The sequence below is a fragment of the Protopterus annectens genome, chromosome 6.part0 (genome assembly GCF_019279795.1).
Source record: "Protopterus annectens isolate FY-2018-M chromosome 6.part0, PAN1.0, whole genome shotgun sequence".
Taxonomy (NCBI): Eukaryota; Metazoa; Chordata; order Ceratodontiformes; family Protopteridae; genus Protopterus; species Protopterus annectens.
In genome coordinates, this window is record NC_056737.1 from 974,216,229 (window position 1) to 974,239,325 (window position 23,097).

Here is a 23,097-nt window from a genome sequence, read left to right on the forward strand (position 1 = left end):
TTTTCCTGGCTGTGGCTACCAGTATCATAAAGTACATCCACTCTTCAGCTGAAGCCTGTCATTAGAACAGTGCAAGCTTCGCAGGGACCATCATCCTTTCCTCAACCTCCATGAAGTACACCCCCATCACCCCAGCATCTCTGCCTCTGCACCATCAAGCACCTTAACCTCTAGGTGGACTATGGTAGCTTGGGCTGTGGTTACTCTATTCCCTATCATTCAGAAGGTTTTTCTGAAAGCAAAAGAGGAGAAAACTAATCTTATTGTAATACTTGCTTGAAATTAGAGCCCAAGTAAAGTGGTTTATACTTCCGTGCATTAAATCTTAGAGGTCTGTTCTTATCAGACTCAATTTTTTTCAGTTCCCTTTAAAGGCTTGCTCCCCTCATTGTATGGTGTTTCTTCTGTCCTTTTGTCATCCACAAGTAGGTTCAGTCCTTTTCTCATTGTCTCATATGATTAATGCCTTTTAAAAAGATGCAGAAGACACTGGACCCATAAGTGTCCTCTCTAGAACACCAGTAATCATCTTTCCTGCTTTTAAATGTTTTTTTTTTTTTGTTTATTTATTTATAGTTTGTTTACTGAGATGATCCGACTAGGCAGAGATGCTTTTTAGCGGAGGCCCTGGGAGAAAACCTCCATATGAATTTACACAAAACAATAAATAAAATTTTGCAATACAATTTTCAGACAGATGTACAGCAGAAAATGTAACAACACATATAAGCACCAGACGTTCACAAAAATGTGACAATAACAATATGAGCACACCTTACACAGTGAATCGAGACAGATTACAGATTACAATCAGAGTAAGATAGATATTTTGCTATACTTCCTGCTACCCAGCCACCTTTGTTTTGTTTTTTTTTGTTTGTTTTTTTTTTTTACCAAAATACCTTCCTACAGATGTAATCATCTCATCTCTTACTTCAAGTACCTTCTATTTTCCTGTCAATTTCCTGGGCGACACTAAATCAAAGATTTCCTTTGCTAAGCTCCAGTGTAACTGACATATAACGCTCAATCAGGTGGGAGGAGCATGATTAGTTTTCCATGAATCCATGGTGGCACTTACTCTGTAGGTTATTGTTTTTCAAGGAACCAGCCAGCCTTTCCCTCAGCAACTTCTCCATGATTTTCCCTACTGCTAATGTCAGACTCTGTAGTTTCATAGACCAGATCTTACTGCTGATTGTGAACTGACCACCACCATGGCCTCTCTACTGTCCTTCTGAGCATTGTTTGCTCCCGAGTGATGGGCTGAAGAGTTTTGTCAGGCTATCTGTAAATTCAAAGTATGCTGTCAGTACTGTACACCTCGTCTTCTCGTAACTTCCTGATTTTCCTTTCTATAGTTTCTTTTAATGTGGAACTGTGTGTGTGTTGGGGGCGATGCCCTCCCACTTCATGCACCCTAGCTGGCATTCTTACTTTCTTGTATTTTGTAAGGACAAAGCTAGAAATTAACTGAGAATGTGTGCCTTTTCCTTACCCTACATTTACACCTTCTTCTACTTGACCAATCGCTGCAGCTTTGTCTTGACCCTTTTATTTCATCTATTTATTTCATCTGCTAAATTCTTCTATAGATTTTCTTTTCCCACTCTTGCTACTTTTGTAGCTGTTTTTCTTACATTTGCCTGCAGAATTGACCTTTACTTTGTACTATCTCCTTTCTTACCTCCCTATTGAACCACAGTGGCCTGTTTCTTTCCCTGCCTTAATCTTTTCTTGTAGATCTTTTTTGTTAGTAATTCAGTACAACCAATTTATATTCCAGCAGTTGCCTGTAGTTTTCCATTTTGGTCTTAGACAGTTCCCTTAGCTTAACTCAATCCACCGTCCTGTAGTCAGACATTGTGACTGTGTTTGCCTGCTGTACCCCGTTGTTGGTCAGGAACGCTTATACCTCTATGTCACAAAGACGTTCATCCTTGCTAAGTACGAACCACAGTATTTTTCTTCTACCTGAATGAAGCCCTTTTGGTCTAGTACCTCCACTATTAATTCCCTTCTTTTTCACTCTTTACAGGTATTTTTATTCATTGTAAATACATTGTCTTACAAGCTCTTTGTTGTATTTCAGTTTGTCTAATTAATTTGTCTTATTGTGTACCTTTATTCTGTACCTGTATATAGTGAATTGTATCAGCCATATATTTATTGTAATTGGGTATGTCTTAATGACTGTTAAATGTTCATTGCTTATTCATGACACTTGTAATTTGTCAGTTTTTCCTTTGGCCCAGTTTGTATCTGAAAAGGGTCTTTGAACTAAACTACCTACCTGCTTAGCAGATGGCTATACCTTTGCTTTCCAGAATATTAAAGTAATTGTCAGATAATTTTCCATAAATTGTATGTGCAAAGCAGTTTAGGTGTTACATGCAAAGACAATTTTGGTATGTTATCTGTTTCTGTCACCACTGCATATATGGTGGTGAACTCATATAACCATCATATGAACACATAGTGAAATTCCCATGTATTGGCCAAATTGTCCATGTTAGTCACCCATGGAAAACAAAAATCTGTCTACCTATCTATCTATCTATGTATCTAATCTGTCTATCTATCTATATATAACAGCTAGTTTTGCACTCTCCCTCAACCAATCAGCAACCCAAACTCATACCCTCCTTTCACTGTCAAACCAGTTCCTACTAACACAATATACAAGCACCTCACTAAACTAAAACCCACCACTTTGGCAATCGACAAACTCCCTGCAGAGTACCTCAAAATTGCCACTAGTGGTATAGCTTATCCCATCTCGATACTTATCAATCGGTCTATCAATGAGCATACAATTCCAGCCCTTTGGAAAACTTCCTACATAATACCCTTACACAAAGGTGGTCCCTCAACCGAAATTGCCAACTACAGCCCCATAGCAATCTTATCCCCCTATCAAACATCCTTGAAAAATGTATCCAATCTCAGCTGACGATACATTTACTTACAAATAGTCTCCTCACCAACACCCAACATGTCTTTCGCCCATTCCATAACACCACCACAGCACTCATATCCTTCACCAACACTGCCAGTCAATATAGGAACCAGGGAAAACTAGTGTCTGCTTCTTTCCTTGATCTGTCCAAAGCATTTGATACAGTATCCCACAGCAAACTACTTACCATCTTAGCCAAACTCAACCTAAACAATCCCTCATTGCTCTGGTTTCAAGACTACCTTTCCAACCACCAACAAGCAGTTAAGTGGCATAATTCACCCTCCCCTCTTCTCCCAGTAACAGTAGGTGTACCACAAAGATTCATACTGGGACCTGTACTATTTAATATCTTTACAAACACTCTCCACAGCGCCACCTAGCAAGATACAATAGTCCAATATGCACATGATACTGCACTGATCTGCTCAGTCCCCACACTCCAAACATTCAAGACTAAAACCCAAGAGGCCTTCTCCAATATTGAAAACTGGTTAAAAAACTCACAACTAATACTTAACCCCAAAAAGACTCAACTGATGCTTTTCCACCTACCAGAACTATTGACTCTTCTGCTCTTTTCTCTATCAATTCTGCCAGTAACATACAAATCTCCCCAGTATCACCAGTATCACCAGTATCACAAGCTAAACTTCTTGGTGTAATACCTGACCAAAACCTAAAGTGTGACAAACATGTAGCACAAACCATATCCAAAGTCCATAAAAGAACTTGGAACTCTATACCGCTGCAAAAACTATCTAACCAAAAACACCAAAGTTACTATATCCAGAACTCACCTTCTCTCTACATTGCTTTATGCATCCCCTGTATTAACAAATCTTAACAGGACAGACCTACACAAATAGTCCATGTGCTATAATAAAATAGCTAGATTTGCAACCAACTCTAATTTCCTTTCCCACCACTGTCACTCACTAAAACAATTAGGTTGGCTAGAACTCGCCAACTTACTAAACTATAACCAACTCACCATGACTCATTACTTGCTGTACCACCCAAACAAGATTCCTGATCTCTCAGGCTTACTCAACTTTCACAATTCTGCTTGCCAACTAAGATCCACAAACAAAGCCCTTCTTGAAGTAGCTAAGTGTAGACACAGTGCTGGTGAGTCCCTCTACTCCTACACAATTGCTAAAATCTGGAATTCTCTTCCACCAGATATCAGATTGCAAAACAGCAGTCCCATTTTTAAAACCCAATTAAAAGCCCACCTCAATCTCATCTGGCAATGTGCCTGTACTGACCATGGCTAGCCCTACTACCACCATTCAGATAAATCTTTCTCTGTCACTACTCAAAGGTCAAACACATAGAAAGAAACTACCATAATAAATTGTATTTTTAAATGCATGTATAAAACTGTATATCTTACTGTACTTTCTTACTCAAACACATTACATTTTCTGTTTTACTACTGTACACTCTATATTGTACACTTCTGTAACTTCTCATCGTACTATGCTATGATAATTTGTATTAATCTCTGACTTTTGTATTTTTATCATATATGTGGTGCTTTTTTATTTTTTGATTGTCATGTATGTGGAGCTTTTCTCACCGGGTCTCTGCTGAAAACGGGCACCTGATTGCCCAGTCAGACCAACCCGATAATCAAATATAAAATAAAATAAAATAAAATAAATGTTTTATATATATATATATATATATATATATATATATAGAGAGAGAGAGAGACACACACACACACACACACACACACACACACACATATATGTATTTATTTATATAATTAATTCTGTTGAATCTGCAGTTTGTCGACAGACTGAATGACTTGGAAATTATGTCAAATGTTCCATTCATTGTATGTTGAGGATAGTCAAAGAAAGATTGAGTGTGTGTGTGTGTGTGTGTGTGTGTGTGTGTGTGTGTGTGTGTGTGTGTGTGTGTCTGTGTGTGGATAAGGTAAATGCTGGTTTAGAATGTTAAGGTTGAAGCTTTTAGATCTGCAGAAAATTTTAGTATTAGTGTTAGGAATCTGCATGTGGGCGGCCACAGTGGTGCAGTGGTTAGCATTGTCGCCTCACAGCAAGAGGTTCTCTGGTTCGATCCTCAGCTGGGATGCCTTCTGTGCGGAGTCTGCCTGTGGTTGCGTGAGTTTCCTCCGGGTGATCCGGTTTCCTCTCACATCCCAAAGACATGCTGCAGGTGGATTGGACACTCTAAATTGGCCCTAGGTGTGAGTGCGTGCCTTCTGTGGAAGGTTGGGCGCCGGGCTGGCAAATCGACACTATAAAACTCCACTGCCAATCATGAGCGGACAGGTGATCCGATTTGGCGACCCCTAACCGGGAAATGGCGAAAGAAGAAGAAGTTAGGAATCTGCATGTAAGCATTTGCAGGTTAGAATTACATTAAGGGCTAGATAAAGGGATAGGTTTAATGTTGCACATGTGTATTAATGCATGCGTATATCCAAAAGGCATTTTCTTAAGGTAAGGTGCAGGGTTAAGGTTAGGGACAGGGTAAAGGTTAGCATGGCATCCCCATGAACACTCTTATCTTAACCCTAACACTAACCTTGCTCTGCCCCTAACCCTAATGCTGTACCATACCTTATAAAGTCCATCTTTGAAAGGTGGGCAATTACCAGTTATTCTGAAGAAAGCACAGTGACCCAGACTCTCATAAATTCTTTAGATCCAGACAGTTCTAAAAATTATCAACCTATTTCCAAACTTCCCTTTGTTGTTAAGGTTACTTTGGTGTGATATCTCATGACCTGCAGAACACGTCATCTAGGCTGTACTTCCGGGAACAGCGCAGAGACAACACTCATATCAATCGTGAGTGATCTTCTCGTGGTGAGAAGTCAGGAAATATTCAGTTCTTATCCTACTCAATATCTGTGCAGCCTTTGATATAGTGAATTGTAGGATCCTGATTGAGCAACTGAAGTAGCACTGTTGCAAAATAGGTGCAGTCCTGAACCGGTTAAAACAATACCTTTACTGACTGCCCACAATGTGTAGTGTCTGGATTTTTTTATCAGAAATGCACTTTTTGGGGTACAGCGTACCAAAGAGAATGATATTGCCTCCTTTATAACTTACTGTGTACATGCCACTTCTCAGGGAGATTGTTACAAAGAAGTGTATTTCATACCAAACATACACTGATGGCACCCGACTTTACCTTTCCTTTTCTTTTGTTCAGGTATAGAAGAAGGGTTTACATCTTTTGATTACTTGACTGGACATGCGTAATTTGTCTGAAACTCAACCCAGTCATTATGAAGGCACACCTAGTGCAAACTACCATCCACCCATTCAGTACTCCACTGTTATCGTCTTTGGTGATCTATGGAGACAGTCAGTTGGAATTTGTCTCTTGTGAAGTAATTTTGATGTATTTCTTGATCACAAGCTGACATTTTGGGATCAGATGCCAGCAGTCATCAAGACATCCTATTTCCGTCTTAGAAATACTGCCCAAATTAAATATTGTTTGTCTAGGATAAACTTTTTGACAGTGATTAATACAATGGTGCTGGTCTGCTTGGACCACTGTAATGCCAGATGCCTTGGGCTGGTGAATACTGACCTGTTATGCTTGCAGCAGGTGCAGAAATCTGCAACTATATTGCTAGCCGGTGTTCCAGTGACTATTCATATGACAGTGGTTCTGCAGGATCTACACTGACTGCTAGCCGGGGCTTTATGACAGTGGTTCTGCAGGATCTACACTGACTGCTAGCCGGGGCTTTATGACAGTGGTTCTGCAGGATCTACACTGACTGCTAGCCGGGACTTTATGACAGTGGGTCTGCAGGATCTACACTGACTGCTAGCTGGGGCTTGGTATGACACTATCATGGTCTGGATCTTACTCACCTAAGTCATCTGCTGTGGGGTCGCTTGCCATTTGAGAGGCATGTCAAGAAAGTTCTAGAAAATTGTCTTTCTTATATATTGTCCCTGTCTTCTCGAGTCAGCTACCATCTTGGATTCAGGCTTGTGAGACAGAGCCCGTCTTCCAGGCATCTGTGAGCCTGATAGAGGAATATACACAAAATTAATTTCCTGAATTTCTGACTGCAGGGTACCTTACAGTGTTTTAGTCATTGCTGGTTATGCTGCTATCATCTTTTATCTCCCATAACTATTTTTCGATTGCTAAGTTTCATGGTTTCTTATTGTGTCCCTTGCTTTTATTATAACTGCTTAGTGGTAGGTATTAAACTGGAAATAAAATAAATAAATAATAGCAGTTTACATTACATTTGCTTGATGGCAGAAAGAAACCATACGGCTATTTATTCCATGCTTAAGGAGCATTTAGCATTTATCTTTCCTTCCTTGCAGCCTTTCCCCCTTCTCCATTCTCCATATGTTGTGTGCCTTCTTGAAAGCCTTTCTGGATTTCTTGTCCACTATCCATTCTATTAGTCCAGTCAGAGAGAACTGAGAAAGTAGTTTTGGAAGTACTTGTAACACTGTGCATTCATCATCAGACTTTGCCATTAAGGCAAATGGGTTGTTCATTGTTGTAGCCTTCTGTGGTGAGTGGTGCCTTTTGTGCACATTTCATTGGCAGTTCACTCCATTTTCAGTCTGTTGTAATTTATCCTGGAGCAGTCATCATATCCATATTCTCATAGTACAGTCCTACAGGCATAGACGAGTAGTGCTGTTCTAACAGCTTCTCCAGTATGTGCTACAGGATTGCTCCAGTAATCACTTCCTGATTGGCAATTTTGGCATATCATTTACTAAATAAGGTTTGACTTCCGCGGTGGTGCAGCAGTAGCGTTGTTGCCTCACAGCAAGACGTTCTCCCATTCGATTCTTGGCTTGGGTTGGGAGTGCCTTCTGTGTGGAGTCTACATGTCCTCCCCGTGGTCGAGTGGGCATTCGAAAGACATGTGTTGAATGGGCGTGCCTTCGTTGAAGGTTGGGCTTTGGGCTGGCAACTCGACACCATAAAAACCAACTGCCAATCATTAGCGGACCGGAGTTCCACTGTGGCGACCCCTAAGTGGGAAACGCCGAAAGACAAACAACAACATTTACTAAGTAAGGTTTCTTATTAACAGCATAGATGCTTTTGTGAGGTGAAGTGTTGAGATAACTAATACTTGTATCATCGTCTTGGGGATTTCAGATGCTCCTGATGAATTCTGTTGTTGACTAATCTGATCTAACATGTGACTATTCTGATATAACATGTGACTAATCTGATATAACATGCTTCCCCTCCATGCCCTTCTTGGCTACAGCTGTATGGGATAACCTGCTATTAGGCATTGCTGTATTGGAATAAGTCAGCATAGAGGAAGATTGTCCTTAAACAGTAAAGAAAGAAAAGTCATACTAATTGGTACGGACCATTCCCCAGTGGTTTATCAGCATTAGCATCAAGTAGTGAAGTTGGAAACAGTCTTAGGTGACCCTGAAACAGGTTTCTAAACAGATTATTCCTTTATGTGAGCTGCTTTTACTTGCTCATATAATGTGCTAATGTTTGTTACTGTTTACAATTTTTTTAAACTACTCATAAAAATTAATTCTTATCTCCTAGGACATAAAGAGCCGGGTAATCCAGGGGGGAGAAACACTGCAACATCTTGAGGCCGATGCTACTTCTGTGAAGAACTGCACTTCTCCTTTGGGAGCTGAAAAGATCACTAAGAAAATGGAAGAACTATGGAAGCAGTGGGGTGCCCTGGTGCCGAGATGTGTTCATGTTGAAGAGACTATGGAAAATGCCTATCTTCATGTCCAGCATTTAGAAAATGAGTTGTTTAAGTTCAGGAAGCTGCTGCAAGAAACAGAAAGTAGTCTAGATTCACTACAGAAATCAAAAACTGATGAAGATGTGGTACCCCTTTTGAGAAAATGTACAGTAAGTACCTCATTTTATTAAGCTTTGCTAAAAGTGCTCCATTTTATCAGTGATCTTATTTTACTGACTCTTGCAATAGCTTATAGAAGGGGTTTTGATGATAAAGGCCTGAATAATGAGTTGAAACATTTCACTATTTACATGTACCTGCAGTGGGGGTAAAAGTACTTTCTCTCATATTTGACTACTCTCCTAAAATCAGTAACTGCAAAGAGTACTGTTGCACTTAACATAAAACCATTCATTTTTTCCTTGACCACAGGTAAGTTACAGGCAAACTAAATTATTGCCTTAACGCGTTACAAACTGTATACATTTGTGTATTTTGTTTTTCCCAGGCAGAAGTCATATATAAACTGCTTGTTTACAGTTTCAGCCCTGAAGATCATGCCTTTAGTAAAACAAAAACTGAAAATACAGAACTTTGGAAATGTAGTGGATAAAGGACACTGATGGCAGATTTCACAAGTTCAGTGTGCCTTATTTACAATGATGAATAAAAGGAAAACTTCACTTGTTATCAAGAAACATAAATTCTTACAAACCATTCAAGTTTCTACCACAGTCATTATATTCTAGCAGTCCTTGGTAAATCCAGATAGTTGGGCTCTTCCTGTGTCTTCCTATTACTTGTTGGCCTTCTGTCATGCAGTATCTTAACCAGCTGGCAACTAACAAAAGTCCTAACTACTTGTTAAGTTCTCCCTCCTCCAAGAGGAGTTGTCTCCCAACTTTCTTGAGTGCACCTTTTCTTTTTAAAGTCATCATACAGCTTGTTTTCATTTGCTTTTTGCTATTGCAGGTTTAGTTATGCTATAATGTCAATAGAAAGTCCAGCTCAAAAAGTATCCGTATACTGTAAATCACATTTTTTATAGTTGGAACACCCATTAAGTAGTGTATAACACAGAAAAACAGTGTGTTTACACAAAAAACTAGTACAAAAATGAATCCCTGGTTCTATACTGCTCAGTTTGGGTTGTACAGCCTAGATAATCTTATCCACATTTGTATTCTTTTTAGCAGGTCTGTGCTTGATTGTGAACATAAAGGGGTGCAGGGACAAACCGCATCTTCCTAATTTATTGTGACATTTATTAATGCAGTCTTTGCATAGGTGTATGGTCAGTGACTAAGATAAAGCATAGAATTATTAAAATGTTAAATAGTAAAGCAAAGTAAATGCCTGTTTAATGGCGAGACGCTCTCACTCAAATAACAGAGCATCTTGTCTCTGTTCTGCTGAAAACTGTGTAAAGGCAGCAGATCAGGAGTTCATCCCCACCTATTTCTGGTAAATGTGCAGTCCCTACCCTCACTTCAGATGCATCTGTATAAACTATAAATTGTTTCTAAAAGTTATTTTGCAGCTAATTTAGCACCTTGTATGCTGCCACAGACTGCTTGACATGGATAATTGCCTCAGCTTTTATAACTTCTGTTAGGCGACAGATTACAGAAACTAAGTTGGCTATAATAATTTGCTAGCCTAGGAATGACATTACTTGCTGCTTGGTAGTGGATATTGGACAATTTTTAACAGATTCTGTCTTGTCTGTTGGTAGCTTAGTTCCCCCTTCTCCCAGTAACCTATTCTAAATGTCTGTCTTTTGTCTTACAAAACTAACTGTAGGAAGTATTAAGTCCTACCTGTCCTAAACATTCTTGCACAGCTTGTACTTTGGTTAAATGTACCTCTCAGTCTCCTGCCTTAATTACAGTGTCATCAGGATACACAGCCGGGTGCCTAGCATGAAAGATAGCAGAAGCTCATTGAAATCTAAAAGGTAAGTCAGTATATTGAAGGAGACCTTAAGAGGCTGAGAATAGTGTATTAATTAATGTATTTATTTTTCTGCAGGGGTACGGTGAATCTGTTAGTACCCCTTGGTAAAATCTAGGTTGGTCAAAAATTTTACTTTGCCCAGCATCTCTATGAGTTTATCCTTTTGTGGCATTGAATAAGTGTCAGACCCTGATATCGCATGCAGTTTCAAGAAGCCATTAAAAATCTTGAAGCTGTCCAGTTTAGGGACCAAGAGAGTTGGACTGCTCCTTTCACTTTGAGGCTCCTCAGTAACACCCAGTGCATGCATCTTTGTCAGTTCTTCTGTTATTGCCTTTCTTTGGGACTTTGGTAGCCTATATTGTTTTACATTTATCTTCTCCTCTGGCATGGTTTCACTATGATGCTGAATTATAGGTTCATAGGTACACGTGTTCCTAGATCCATGAGGATCTTTAGAAAGCTAGCCATACATTAACTCTTTTGTTTTAAGTATGAACAACCTAGAATCGAACAGAGCATTAACATGTTGCATCTGTTTATGAGTGACAAGGGTGCTAAATCAGGAGTGAATTTGCAGTTATCCATCCATTCATCCAGATTACATTCGAATTGTGTAAAAGAAGTACTTTGCTTTATGTGTGGAGGAAGATGATTGCAAAGAAGTGGAATTTGTCTGTGATACCTACCTGTCCCTCCAACATGCTCATTTTATACTGCAAAACAGATTTAGATCTCTTGAGCAGGTGTTTATACCCTGACTGGACTTGCAGATGCGCAGTGCATCTGACAGAATAGGGGCTGTGTATTGTCTTTATGCAAGGCAGTGATTGTCTCTCAGTAGTCTGTACGACATCAAGAAGATGGTCTGAAGGCTTTCAGATGGTCTGCAAAGATTTCCTGATTGAGGTCTTTGATTTTCTTAGTAAGAAAGCATTGTGGACATTCAAGTTACAGGTACATACTAAAGGGGGCATTATACTCCACAACTGGCCTGATGAGTGCAGAATACAGCGGAATGATTATATCCCTAGAAATGGACATTGTACCCTTAGTAGTAAGCTGTGCAGTGAAAAAGTGCTTTTGTGCATTATTGGATGCAAGATGATCAAAGGACAGTACGTAGTGTACATAGGTTCCCAGGTGTATAACTAATGGATCAATTTCAGGGGTATACTGTCAATGTGATAGTTACATGGGACTTCCCACCAACCCATTAAGTTCCTGTTGTTTTTTAAACTTGGTGGCTTCTAAGCTGCCCACACTTAGTATAAATTTACATTTCTTGGCATTCAGTTTTAGTCCATGCTTTTGACATCAGCTGTTGGTTTGGGAAAGGCCGTCTTGGATGACCTTGGTGTCTTCTGAGGAGTTCATGATGGCACCAAGTTTACAGTCATCTGCAAAGCTGGTCAGTCATAAACCCTTTTAGTAGCTTTGACCTCCGAGAAATAAATGCCAAAGAAGAATGTCCCAAGGACTTAAACCCTGGGGTATAACTCTAGTGACAGTTTTTTCGGAGAAGGTAGAGCAGACCACTTAAACTTTCTGGGTTCTATTTGTGAGCCAGTTTCCTATCAAATGAGTTATATAGGGATTAACAGTTAACTGGGATAGTTTATATATGATACTTGACTGTGGAATGGTGTTGAATGCCTTTGCAAAATCTGATTATACAGCGTGTACTGATTTGCTGTCATCCATTGCTTTGGTAACCTTTTCAAAGAAATCAACCAGGTTAAGTAGGTAGGATTTGCCCCTTATAAGTCTGAAATGGCTTGAGTTGAGAGCTTGTAGGTTATCAATGTTTTTATTTATTACTTCCATAGTGATCCTTTCCAGAGCCATACAGATGAGGCTGATCAGACTTATGGATCTGTTTTTCCTGGGTCTGTTGATGTTCCATCTTTGTTCAAGGGGATGACAGTTGCTTTCCTCCATTCATCTGGAACAAAGCCTGTTTGGAAGCTGACACTAAATACCTTGTGTAGTGGATCTGACAGGTCCTGTTTTGGGCTGGCCAGTAAGCAGTCTAGTATATTATCTGGCCCCATAGAAGCAGTGTTCATAGCCTCCATAATGCCTTGAGGTGTTGTTCATGGGAGACTTATCAGGGCTGCAGATGCAGGTATGAAATGTAGTAATGTAGGATGGAAGAGGGAGATGAAGTTATAGCTAAACGTATCTGCTAGCAGATTGGCTATGTCCTATGGGTCTGATTATGTGATATCATTTACTTTTAGCTCTGTACAGTGATGATCATTGTTTCTGTGGTTCTAACATGGCTAAAGAAGGCTTTGTGGTTGTTTTTTGCCTTGGTGGTATTTTTACATCATATCTGACTTTGGTTTATTTGATCAGGGTCTGGAGCTCTGTGTTAAGTTTAGTAAGAACTTTTTTCGTATCTTGAGAGTTGCAGTAATTTTTATTTGCAATGAGTTTTTTTTTCTTTTGTTATAGGAGCCTGTTTATATTTGGGTTCCAACACAGGGGGTTACTTTTGAATATGGCATTGTGGTAACTTCATGGCAGGACAGATGCATCTGTGCATCTATTCACATGTGAATAGAATTTGGCAGTAATGGATTCTGCATAACCAAAAGGGTCATTGAGTTGGAAGGGGTTGCTGAATTTAGCCAGGTCATCACTGTTTTCTCTGAATACTGATGTACTGGATGATGCTTCTGGCTTCAGTTTTAAGGTGAATATGACTGAAATCTGGTCCAATTTGACCAGGAATGGAGTTACACGTAGTAGGGAGCAAAGCAGTTCCATATTGGTGAGGACCAAGTCTAGGATTTTGTCATCCCTGGTTGGGGTGCGGATAAACTAGTCCAGAGAGTTTGTACTGATGAAGACCAGAAATCTCTGGGCATACATTTTAGGGGATGTTTACATCTCCCAGTTAATAGAAGAGCAGTTGAAGTCTCTAGGAAAATGGTGTTGTGGCTTAATACACAGGGACTGCATACTAGTTAGGTAGGAATTATGAGTTGATGGGGACATAGAGGGAGTCGTGTAGTTAGCCATGATTTGAAAAGGAGTCCTGCTATTGGTAAGTTTCTCATGGAAGAGCTCCATATTGTTATCTTGTTTAACTAGTCTGGAGGTGAAGTGTTTTTTTTTAACAGTTATAGAGACATCGCCACTTTTAGTACCTTCATCTGTTGTGGTGGGCCTGGATGTGCAGTAGTTGTTGAAATCCTTCACTAATGGAATGATGTTCTTCGTGTTTCACGGTTGCAGTCATCATATTTGGGTTATCTGCCTGCAGGTAGCCCTCAGTCAGCCTGAATATTAGAGTCTTGGGATTTTTGCATCAGATGCTGTCACTTCTTCCATGACGTCATGTTGTCAGGGGTATAAAACACGCAGCCGATGCCATTACATCAGCTTTTCTTGCCGTGCAGTGTCCGAAGCAGAAGCAGTTCACAAGTGCCGGTCAGCCGCCTCCTGAAATTTTCATTTTTCTAGTTTTAGACCTGAAGTCTTCTAAAAGATAAGTACCCCATTGGGGATCCTTTTTTCTTGCTCTAAACAATGTCAGAAAAAGTTAATAATTGTCTTGCCTGTGGAAAGCAAATACTTCACAGAGATTTTCATTCTTAGTGCATCACCTGTTTAGGCCCAGACCAGGACGTTCCTCGCTGTCGGTTTTGTGTCTTGTTGAACACCCGATCTATTTGTCATCAGGCTATTTTTGTCGCTAACTTCTTTCGCTCTTGTTCTCCGTATTCCAAAATGGCTTCAATAAGCCATCCGACTACAGATCTTCTGAAAAAAACGTAAGGATAAAGACAGAGAGAGACCGCATAGGTCCAAAACTGCCAACGATGCTTCCCTTAAGCTAGTCCCCTATCTTGGTACTCAGTGAGGCGCTTTTGCAGCCCCTGATACCCGCTTTTACAGATTCGCAGGCCTCTACTGAGACCCATTCGGAGTCTGGTATGCCACAAGATGCTTCTTCAACTATGAAATCTGCGGATGTCTCTACCTTGGATGGGTCTGGAGCCGCTATGCAGGCACCGACTTCTGAGGGTGTATTCAGGCCTTCTGGTTTTCATATTAAACCGACGACTTTGTTTCAAACCAAAAATACTGAATTTCTCAGGCCCAAATGTGATGACTGCAACAGTGAAACACAAAGAACATAGTACAGTTGTGTACAATTACCATAAATGTAGATGTTTGTGTGTATTCACTGTTGCAGTCCTGGTTACCCTCCCTCCAGCCCCCTGACTTCTCTATACTTCTACCTATTCTTCTTTGTTTGGCCATTTCTTATAATAGTGGTATTTACTTTCTACTGGGGGCATTCCACACCATGTAATTGCTTCCTATTGTGGGGGCTCCTGACATCTGGGGCATGAAAAACTGATGTAATGATGTTGGCTGCATGTTTTATACCCCTGACGACCTGACGTCATGGAAGAATCGACAGCATCTGACGCAGAAATCCCAAGACTTTGGTATTCAGGCTGACTGAGGGCTACCTGCAGGCAGATAACCCAAATGTGATGACTGCAACAGTGAATACACTTGAACATCTACATTTATGGTAAGTGTACTCAACTGTACTTTCTCAATGGTCTTGAATCAGGTTTCTATAATGATGCATATATCAATGTTTTCTGGGGTAAGGAGTGGACTTGTTTATTAAGAAAAATAGCATTGTTGAGCAGCAATATCTTTGTTATCTGGATCTGTGACAGTGAGTCTTCATTGACATTAAAATAGCGTTTCTTATTTTATTCTTGTCTTGCTGGTTGTTCACTCCAATTTTAGGTATTTGGTGTGTCATTCTTTTGGAATATCCTCTTTTTGCATTCTTGGTTTTATCAGATCTTCATGGACTATGATTTGTTTGGTTTTGGTTTTCATATATACATTTGTGGTTCAAGGACTTGGATATCTCTGTGATGTGTCAAATCTTGGCACTTGATAGGCAACTCACAGTACTGACTGTGACTCTCTCCATGTACAGCCTGGTGAGTGGTGCATCAGTGTATCTCCCAATGGCTTTACCTGTGACTAAGGTGAGTGGTGCATCAGTGTATCTCCCAATGGCTTTACCTATGACTAAGGTGAATGGTGCATCAGTGTATCTCCCAATGGCTTTTCCTATGACTAAGGTGAGTGGTGCATCAGTGTATCTCCCAATGGCTTTACCTATGACTAAGGTGAGTGGTGCATCAGTGCATCTCCCAATGGCTTTACCTGTGACTAAGGTGAGTGGTGTATCATTGTATCTCCAATGGCTTTACCTATGACTAAGGTGAGTGGTGCATCAGTATATCTCCCAATGGCTGTACCTATGACTAAGGGGAGTGGTGCATCAGTGTATCTGCCAATGGCTTTACCTCTGACTAAGGTGAGTGGTGAATCAGTGTATCTGCCAATGGCTTTACCTCTGACTAAGATGTTGGATTATGTGGAGGTTTGCTTTATGAGCTTTTGAACTGAGACATTGTGACTCACTTTCAAGGTGAGTGCTGCCCAAGTTGAGTATTTTCGAGGTTGCTGAGGGTACTTGTTTTATTAAGTTACATTTAGTAGGCCTTTATGGTTTAGGTAAATTAGTTTTAAGAGCCTCAGCATAGTAGGTCTATATGTTTGGTCTGAGCTGTGTGTGATTGTTTTAGTGTGTTGTTGTGTAATACTGACACCCTTCTTATTTGTAGTGTCTTCATTGAGAGTTTTATCTCCAGTAACGTTAAATTATTGCCTTTCTCTCACATACAGTGTCAGCTTTTAAGTAGTAGGTGGTTTTCAGTAAACATGAGACAATTGCTACATTATCTCAGGATGTCCATTTCAACCAAGCTGGCTACAGAGACAGTTGGATAGTGCAAATCCATGCTTCTTGGTGCTTACTAATGTGGCAGAAAGGAGAACAATGCCTATGAGGTTTGCACTTGATAGTGGGAGGTGTTATCTGTCTGGTAGTGCATGTAGTGCTGGTCTCAACACCAGCATGCAGCTAAGAATCAGTTATCCTTAGTTATGTTTCTTATTAGAAACATAAGAGTAGCTTTAATCTCAAACTGCTTCCTGAGAACTAGTGTTAACTTACACGTTGCTGTGTTTCAGTACATGTAGTATTAATCACAAGATGGCTCCTGAGAAGCAAATGTCAGGCTTTCAGTGGTTGCTAATTTGTAGGACGACTAGGACATTATGTCCCTCTGCTCCCTCTTTCACCTCGGGCAAAGCAGAAACACTGTCAGGCTGATTCTTTAGAAGCAGTTCATTGGCTTTCCATTGATTGATAGTCTAGTCCCAGATGTTACAGATTTTAAAAGTGAGATGGGAAAAGGGATTAATACTCAGACTATTACAGTGTGTACTGAGAGGGGCGATATGAAACAATGGGTAACTTAAGTTTTAAGAGTCGAATGGCAGAGTCTTCCCAGTTAGGTCTTTCCATGCCTGAAAGGATGAGCTGATGAGATAAGAATGGGAGGAACTCCCAAAGTCAAGTTTACAGTAAGGGTGGGCAGCACAAAAGGCACTAAGCTTAAAAGAACAACAAGAACTTGGCAGCTTGGTGGGAAAAATCCAGCGCAGTCACAAACTAGCGGTAGTGTCACAATAAATGTAGCCAAATAAGAATGCAACTAAACAGGAATGCAACTAAATAAGTAATCCTGTTTCTCAGCCTGTCCCACTAATTAGCTAGATTTAATACCTTTTCCTTTGGTGAATAGAAAAGGATGTTTTTCTAACTGACCCCAGCCAAGAACTTTCAAAACTCCCAGAAAAAAAATATTTATGGTTAAGCAAAATTTGCAATAAACTAAGCTGTATAATAACAGCTAAAAAAAAAGTCAGTAATGGAAGTATCCATACTACCAACCTCTTAGTGCAAAAAATCTGGACAAATCCTTCAGTAACAGGGTGTGGGGGGTAAAATCAGGGAGAGATTATGAAACTTAGAAAGCTGATAGAATAAGAGGTTTTGCTTTAGCATTAATTTTCTGAAAGATATGTCTCAAACTCAGATGTCTTTCATTATGTAATAACTTCAGTCCTCAATGATTTGCCAGAAACAGACCAAAATATGAGACAGAAATCTGGACGTTTTGTTAGAACCTTGACAATTGAGAGGTATGCCTTAAATGGAGAAATCCAGTACAAATCCAATGCAGGCATACACCAGCAGTAGTCAACATATTTGCAAGATAGGTTAAAATTGTGATGCAAGTAGTGAAGGGACATGTGGAAAGGGCATAGGACATTTATCTGATTGTGTACGGCATGAATGCCAAATTCAGGTAGTTTAAAGCAAGAGTGAAACTAAGAAGTCTGTTTGTGAACTAAAGACAGAGGTTTTCAAAATTCACTGCAGTGAGTGAGCTATTCTGTATGGAACATCAGCAGTTCTGCAAAGCCTTTGCTTCTACGTGAGTACATATAACCTTTCCTGCAATTGAGTTGTCTGTTTGCAAATGTGTGTGTGTGCGTGTGTGTGCGTGTGTGTGTGTGTGTGTGTGTGTGTGTGTGTGTGTGTACGTGTGTGCGTGTGTGTGTCTGTGTGTGTCAGTGCCTGTGTCTGTGCACGCACACACTACCTTTTGCTCTCTGTTAACTGTTGACAGTTTGCTCTCTGTACTCCACAACCTTTAGGTAGTATGGCAGTTATACTGTGGTTAATCAAATCTAATAATGTGGTATATCATTGAGACTTTATACTTTAAGGTGACTTCCCTGCATGCATCCCCCTAATGTAACCAACTCCAAAGTCACGAAACCTTGGAGTAGGTTATAATTTTTGTTAGTTTTTTTTTCTTTTGTAAAAGGCTTATAAAGATCTAGTTGAGGGGGATAGATGTAGTGTTGTTTGTGTGTGTTTGTGAATGTTTGTGTGTCTGAGTCTGTTTTGTCTAGTGGCAGTTTTATGGGAAGGTTTTAATGACATTAAGGTGTAGGGTTAAGGTTATGGGAAGGCACAGAGCTAGGGTTAGGGTTAACACCCATTACTAAGGTGGTACAGGGACTCAAAATCAAATTAGGTTGGGTCCAGTACCTGGAGGTTTCCTTTGTCATTATTGATCATTTACATGATAATTCTTTTCATGGCTTTGCATATGAGAGTAGTGAGACTTATGGGTCTGTAGTTTCCAGCATCTGTAGATGACCCACCTTTATGTAGAGGGATGACTGTTACTGTTCTCCATTCATGAGCCATGAAGCCTGTTGGAGGCTACAGTTAAACAGCTATTCCAATGAGACTGATAGGTCACGTTTGATGGTGTGTGCGCCAATTGATCCAGTGTTCTAGGCCTTAGAGAGAGCATTAAGGGCCTGTTCCCTAGTGATAGCAGGGGGAGTTGTATTTGATGCTATTTCCTGAGGGAAGGTTACTGGGGAGAGAGGGGTAATGCTGGAGCTCTAGTTGTCTGCCATTTGGTTTACTCAGTATAAGTGGCTCCATTAACAATGAGCTCAGCACACAATTGTATATTGCCTTTGCAGCTGTTCTCATCTTATGAAAACATTAACTTACTATGTCTAATACCAGTGTAAAATACTCCTTTTACCATACACTCCCTAAATGTATCTGCCTGGAGATGAATGCTTCTGTTTTCCCGTATAATCACTTCTTCCTGTGTATATAAGACATTTGTACTGTTCATCACATTACTTGTATTTTATAATGTGTGCAGACCTTGTCTCTGTAGGCCTCTTCTGAAAAGGGCTAACCTGCCCAGAAGGACTTTCCCCAGACAAAAACTGTAATATATATATATACGCACACACACACGCACACACACACATATATATATATATATATATATATATATATATATATATGTATATATATATATATATATATATATGGATCTAGGACCACTGAACAAAAGTTCAATAGTCTGAATCCAAAATAACTGAACGCACTTTAACGAAAGCACATTCACCGAAAAAGCACTTTTGTTAAAGTACGTTAGAAAAAAACACTAAATCTTCTTTTATGCAGGGGGGCAAGCCCTCCTGCACCCCCACACCCCCCACTTTTAAACCGCACCGTAGTGAGACCGGCATAACGAGCATACTTATCCGAAAGTGCTGCTTTGGTGAACAGCACATTCGGTTAAGTTTGTTCAATGATTTCTGCTTTGGCAGAAAGTGCCATCGGGGATCTGTTATGTATGTGTGTGTGTGTGTGTGTGTGTGTGTGTGTGTGTGTGTATATATATATATATATATATATATATATATATATATATATATATATATATATATATATATATTCTATTCAAACTTTATAACTTATAACTTGAGATGGGGTTTCAGTGTACTATATGCAATGTAAATAATACACAGAACTGTTAATGTGATTTATGTACATGGCATGAACTTGTACTATTGTGATAACCTACCTGTCATGGGCCTGGCTTGTGGCTGAAAGCGATCAACTGACCTGTCCATCTAGCTGTCAAAAAATATTAAAATACATACGTGTAGGTTTGACCATCCTAGCTACAGGGGCCTTCAAGGAATCTGTAGTGAACACATTAAGTATAGCAAATACTCAGCCAGATCCATAACGTTATGCTACAACATGTGGAGAAGTTCATCTGGTTCCCAATGACATCAGAGAAGAGAATTAGCACTGTACAGGCATTCTGTGAGACTACACAGTTCCCTGAGATTCTATTTGCCTAGATTGTGGTCATATTGCTATTAAGGCCTCACCTTGTGCTCAGGAACAAAGATAAATAAATAAGAACTACCACTCCATGATTTGTAATGTTCTGGGCATTATCTGTAATGTAATTGTGCACCATTTGGATGGTTCACATGTTTGAAAAATATGACACACTCCAACCTATACCAATACTTCCTATGAAGGGACTTTTCACAGGTCAGCTTGGTGGTAGCACCCTATAGATAATTGACAGTTGGCCTATACATATGGCTAGTAAGCATGCCGGGGGCATGCAGCATATAATGGTGTATCTCGTGTGTTGCAGAGTATGCTAAATATGGACACCATCAGTGGGGCACTACAGTATAGTTCAGACATGTGCAGCACAATATTTGTTCTATATGTCATGCTACTCAATGTGATCCCGAGTAAACAGGCAGAGCAGACCAACTACCCTTTACCAGGATGGTGAATAAGTGATGCATTCACATTAGCTTAAAAGGGAGGAGATGCAGGGAAAGATAGTAGAGGAGCAGAGCTGCAGTCATAGCAGTGTCTGATAAAATACATCACTGAAGTGGCAACATTGTGGCATTTTGTCCACAACTATGGGGCGTGATTAACAGAGAGTAACACGATGAGTACTGTAACACTCAAACTATACATGGCATGGTCTGGTTACATTGTGTTGCAGATATTAACAAACGCACACCAGACAGCTTTTAGGCAGGGCACAGTCATCACCTCTTGCACAGTTGTAGGGGCAGTGACAGCTGACTACAACACTTCTATATGGGGTAAGGTCATGGAACCGGAATGCGGTAACCACATGCTCTGGGAGATTGTTGGGTATCAACTGTCATATTCTGCAGTGTCAGAGAGAGTGTCACTATATGACCATTGGAACTGTGCACTGTGGTGGCTATGCATGACAGGGATTAGGTGGTACTATATGTTCTTGCATGGTCACCTTCAGGAGGCACCCTGTGGCTAAAGCCAAGGAACATCTTCAGTCTTGACCAGAAGGGCCAGACCATGTGCCAGCAACTGACCCCAAGGCTGTTTTTGCAGTGGTGCATGCCCTCTAATGTAGGACATCTTGTGCATATCCTCCTTGTGTTTCGACGCTCTCACAGCTATAGCCAGTAAAGCTGCACTGAGGGGTAATCATAGCATGTTGTAACACGTTGCACAGATGTATCCACAGAGGCAACATTCACTACTAGTTATCTCAGCAGCAGTATTGCCTCATTGCGCCAGTATTCAGGGTTACTTTACAGTTAGTGCATGTCCTTGCATATGTCACACAGAACACTGATTACCTCCACAGTGCTATATGTAGCAGCTATCTGATTCTGCCTTACTGACCTGCACATATGCTAGTTGATTCTGAGGGCTGTGCTCATACCAGGAACAGCACGGGAGTCATGTCAGCATCACATGCCCTTGCAGGTCTCGTCTGTGGTGGGTATAATCACATCAGAAACAAAGTGCATGTCAAAGGCTGTATCTGATTGTGATATTGGAGTGGATTATGTGGGACTGCACCTAGAGGTAGTAGTATAGGCCCTGGTGGGGCATGTGCTCAACATTGACATCCATAGGTACCTATGTGCCCATAGAGTTGGGTGTTCCATCCCCTCTAGTGTCACAGACAATGTAACTGTTTCATCAGACCATAAGACCATCATGTTATAGTGATAACCAACCACATCAGCCCTGATGTTATCAGCCCTCAGTTGACTTGCTGTCCTGGACCCTCCACCAGTGGAAATGCTGAATGGCTAAAACTTAGAACACCAGGCAAACCCATGGCTTTATGATTGCACTGTCTCATCGAATGAATACTGGGACGCATATTAATCATTGCTAGCCAGTACTTGACAACAGTTTTGTTGGGCTGGAGGTTACACTTGCTGACTGGTAGAAAATAACTGAATCACCATCTTCTCAGTAATATTCAGTACTTGTATGTACTTAAGTAAGCAGTACAGCAGAACTTATCCAACAAAGTAGACAAAAATGTGATTTTTTTATGTGATGCCTTATGAACAGAGTCAGAGAGCACTCAAGTGTGACTTTAATTAGCAATAATATGAGTAACTTTTCTGAAAGATAATAAAAAATAGTTTAAGATGAGAGAGAACAGTGACAGCAGACCATGCACACACAGCATAGCCTACAGATATTACTGCATGCATCAGTTACAATAAAGGAAACACTAACATGAATGTTATGGACCATAGTTGTGGGCTAGATGTCACCTCTTTACCTGTGCAGACATATGCAATGCACAAGGCTGCCACATGGGGTCCTTTACTACTACTGCTGCTGCTGGGTGGTCATTATTGGGGGGGGGGGGGCTGAACCTGGAAGCTGCAATGACAGAATGGATCACTTCAGAACTAGACTGGCGCATGATCATGCTATGCAGAACGATAAATGCAAAGTGCAGTAAACATCCTGCATGCAGTAGCGAGTTCATACTGAAGGGCAGCCCCAGATGCATCCAGGCACTTCAAATGGCTCTTCAGCAGGCTAGAGACTCTCTCTATGACAATATAGGTCTGGGACGAGGATGTGTTATACATCTTCTCCAGTACCCCACTTAGATTTCTCACATGTGTCATGAACCATGGCTTCAGCGGATATCCATCATCACCTAAAAAAAGAGAGAATAAAGGGGGGAGGGACAAATAAAAAGTTTTGTATTCAGCGGGACGTTTTAGCATGAATAAGTACTTAAATATAATATTAAAAAAAATCCACTTACCAACAGGATGACCACTGGGCATCCTGCCATGAAGGAAAATG

The 23,097-nt window shown here is 40.4% G+C and overlaps 1 protein-coding gene across 6 annotated transcripts in view; it reads left to right on the forward strand.

The window, feature by feature from the left end:
* The window catches only part of SYNE3 (spectrin repeat containing nuclear envelope family member 3), a 1,238,698-nt gene that overhangs the window by 524,373 nt on the left and 691,228 nt on the right, over positions 1-23,097 (forward strand). For all 6 annotated transcript variants that reach the window (XM_044074612.1, XM_044074615.1, XM_044074616.1 and 3 more), the window contains exon 6: positions 8,525-8,848. In XM_044074612.1, the coding sequence (XP_043930547.1) occupies positions 8,525-8,848 (324 nt within the window). The remainder of the gene's footprint in view (positions 1-8,524; positions 8,849-23,097) is intronic.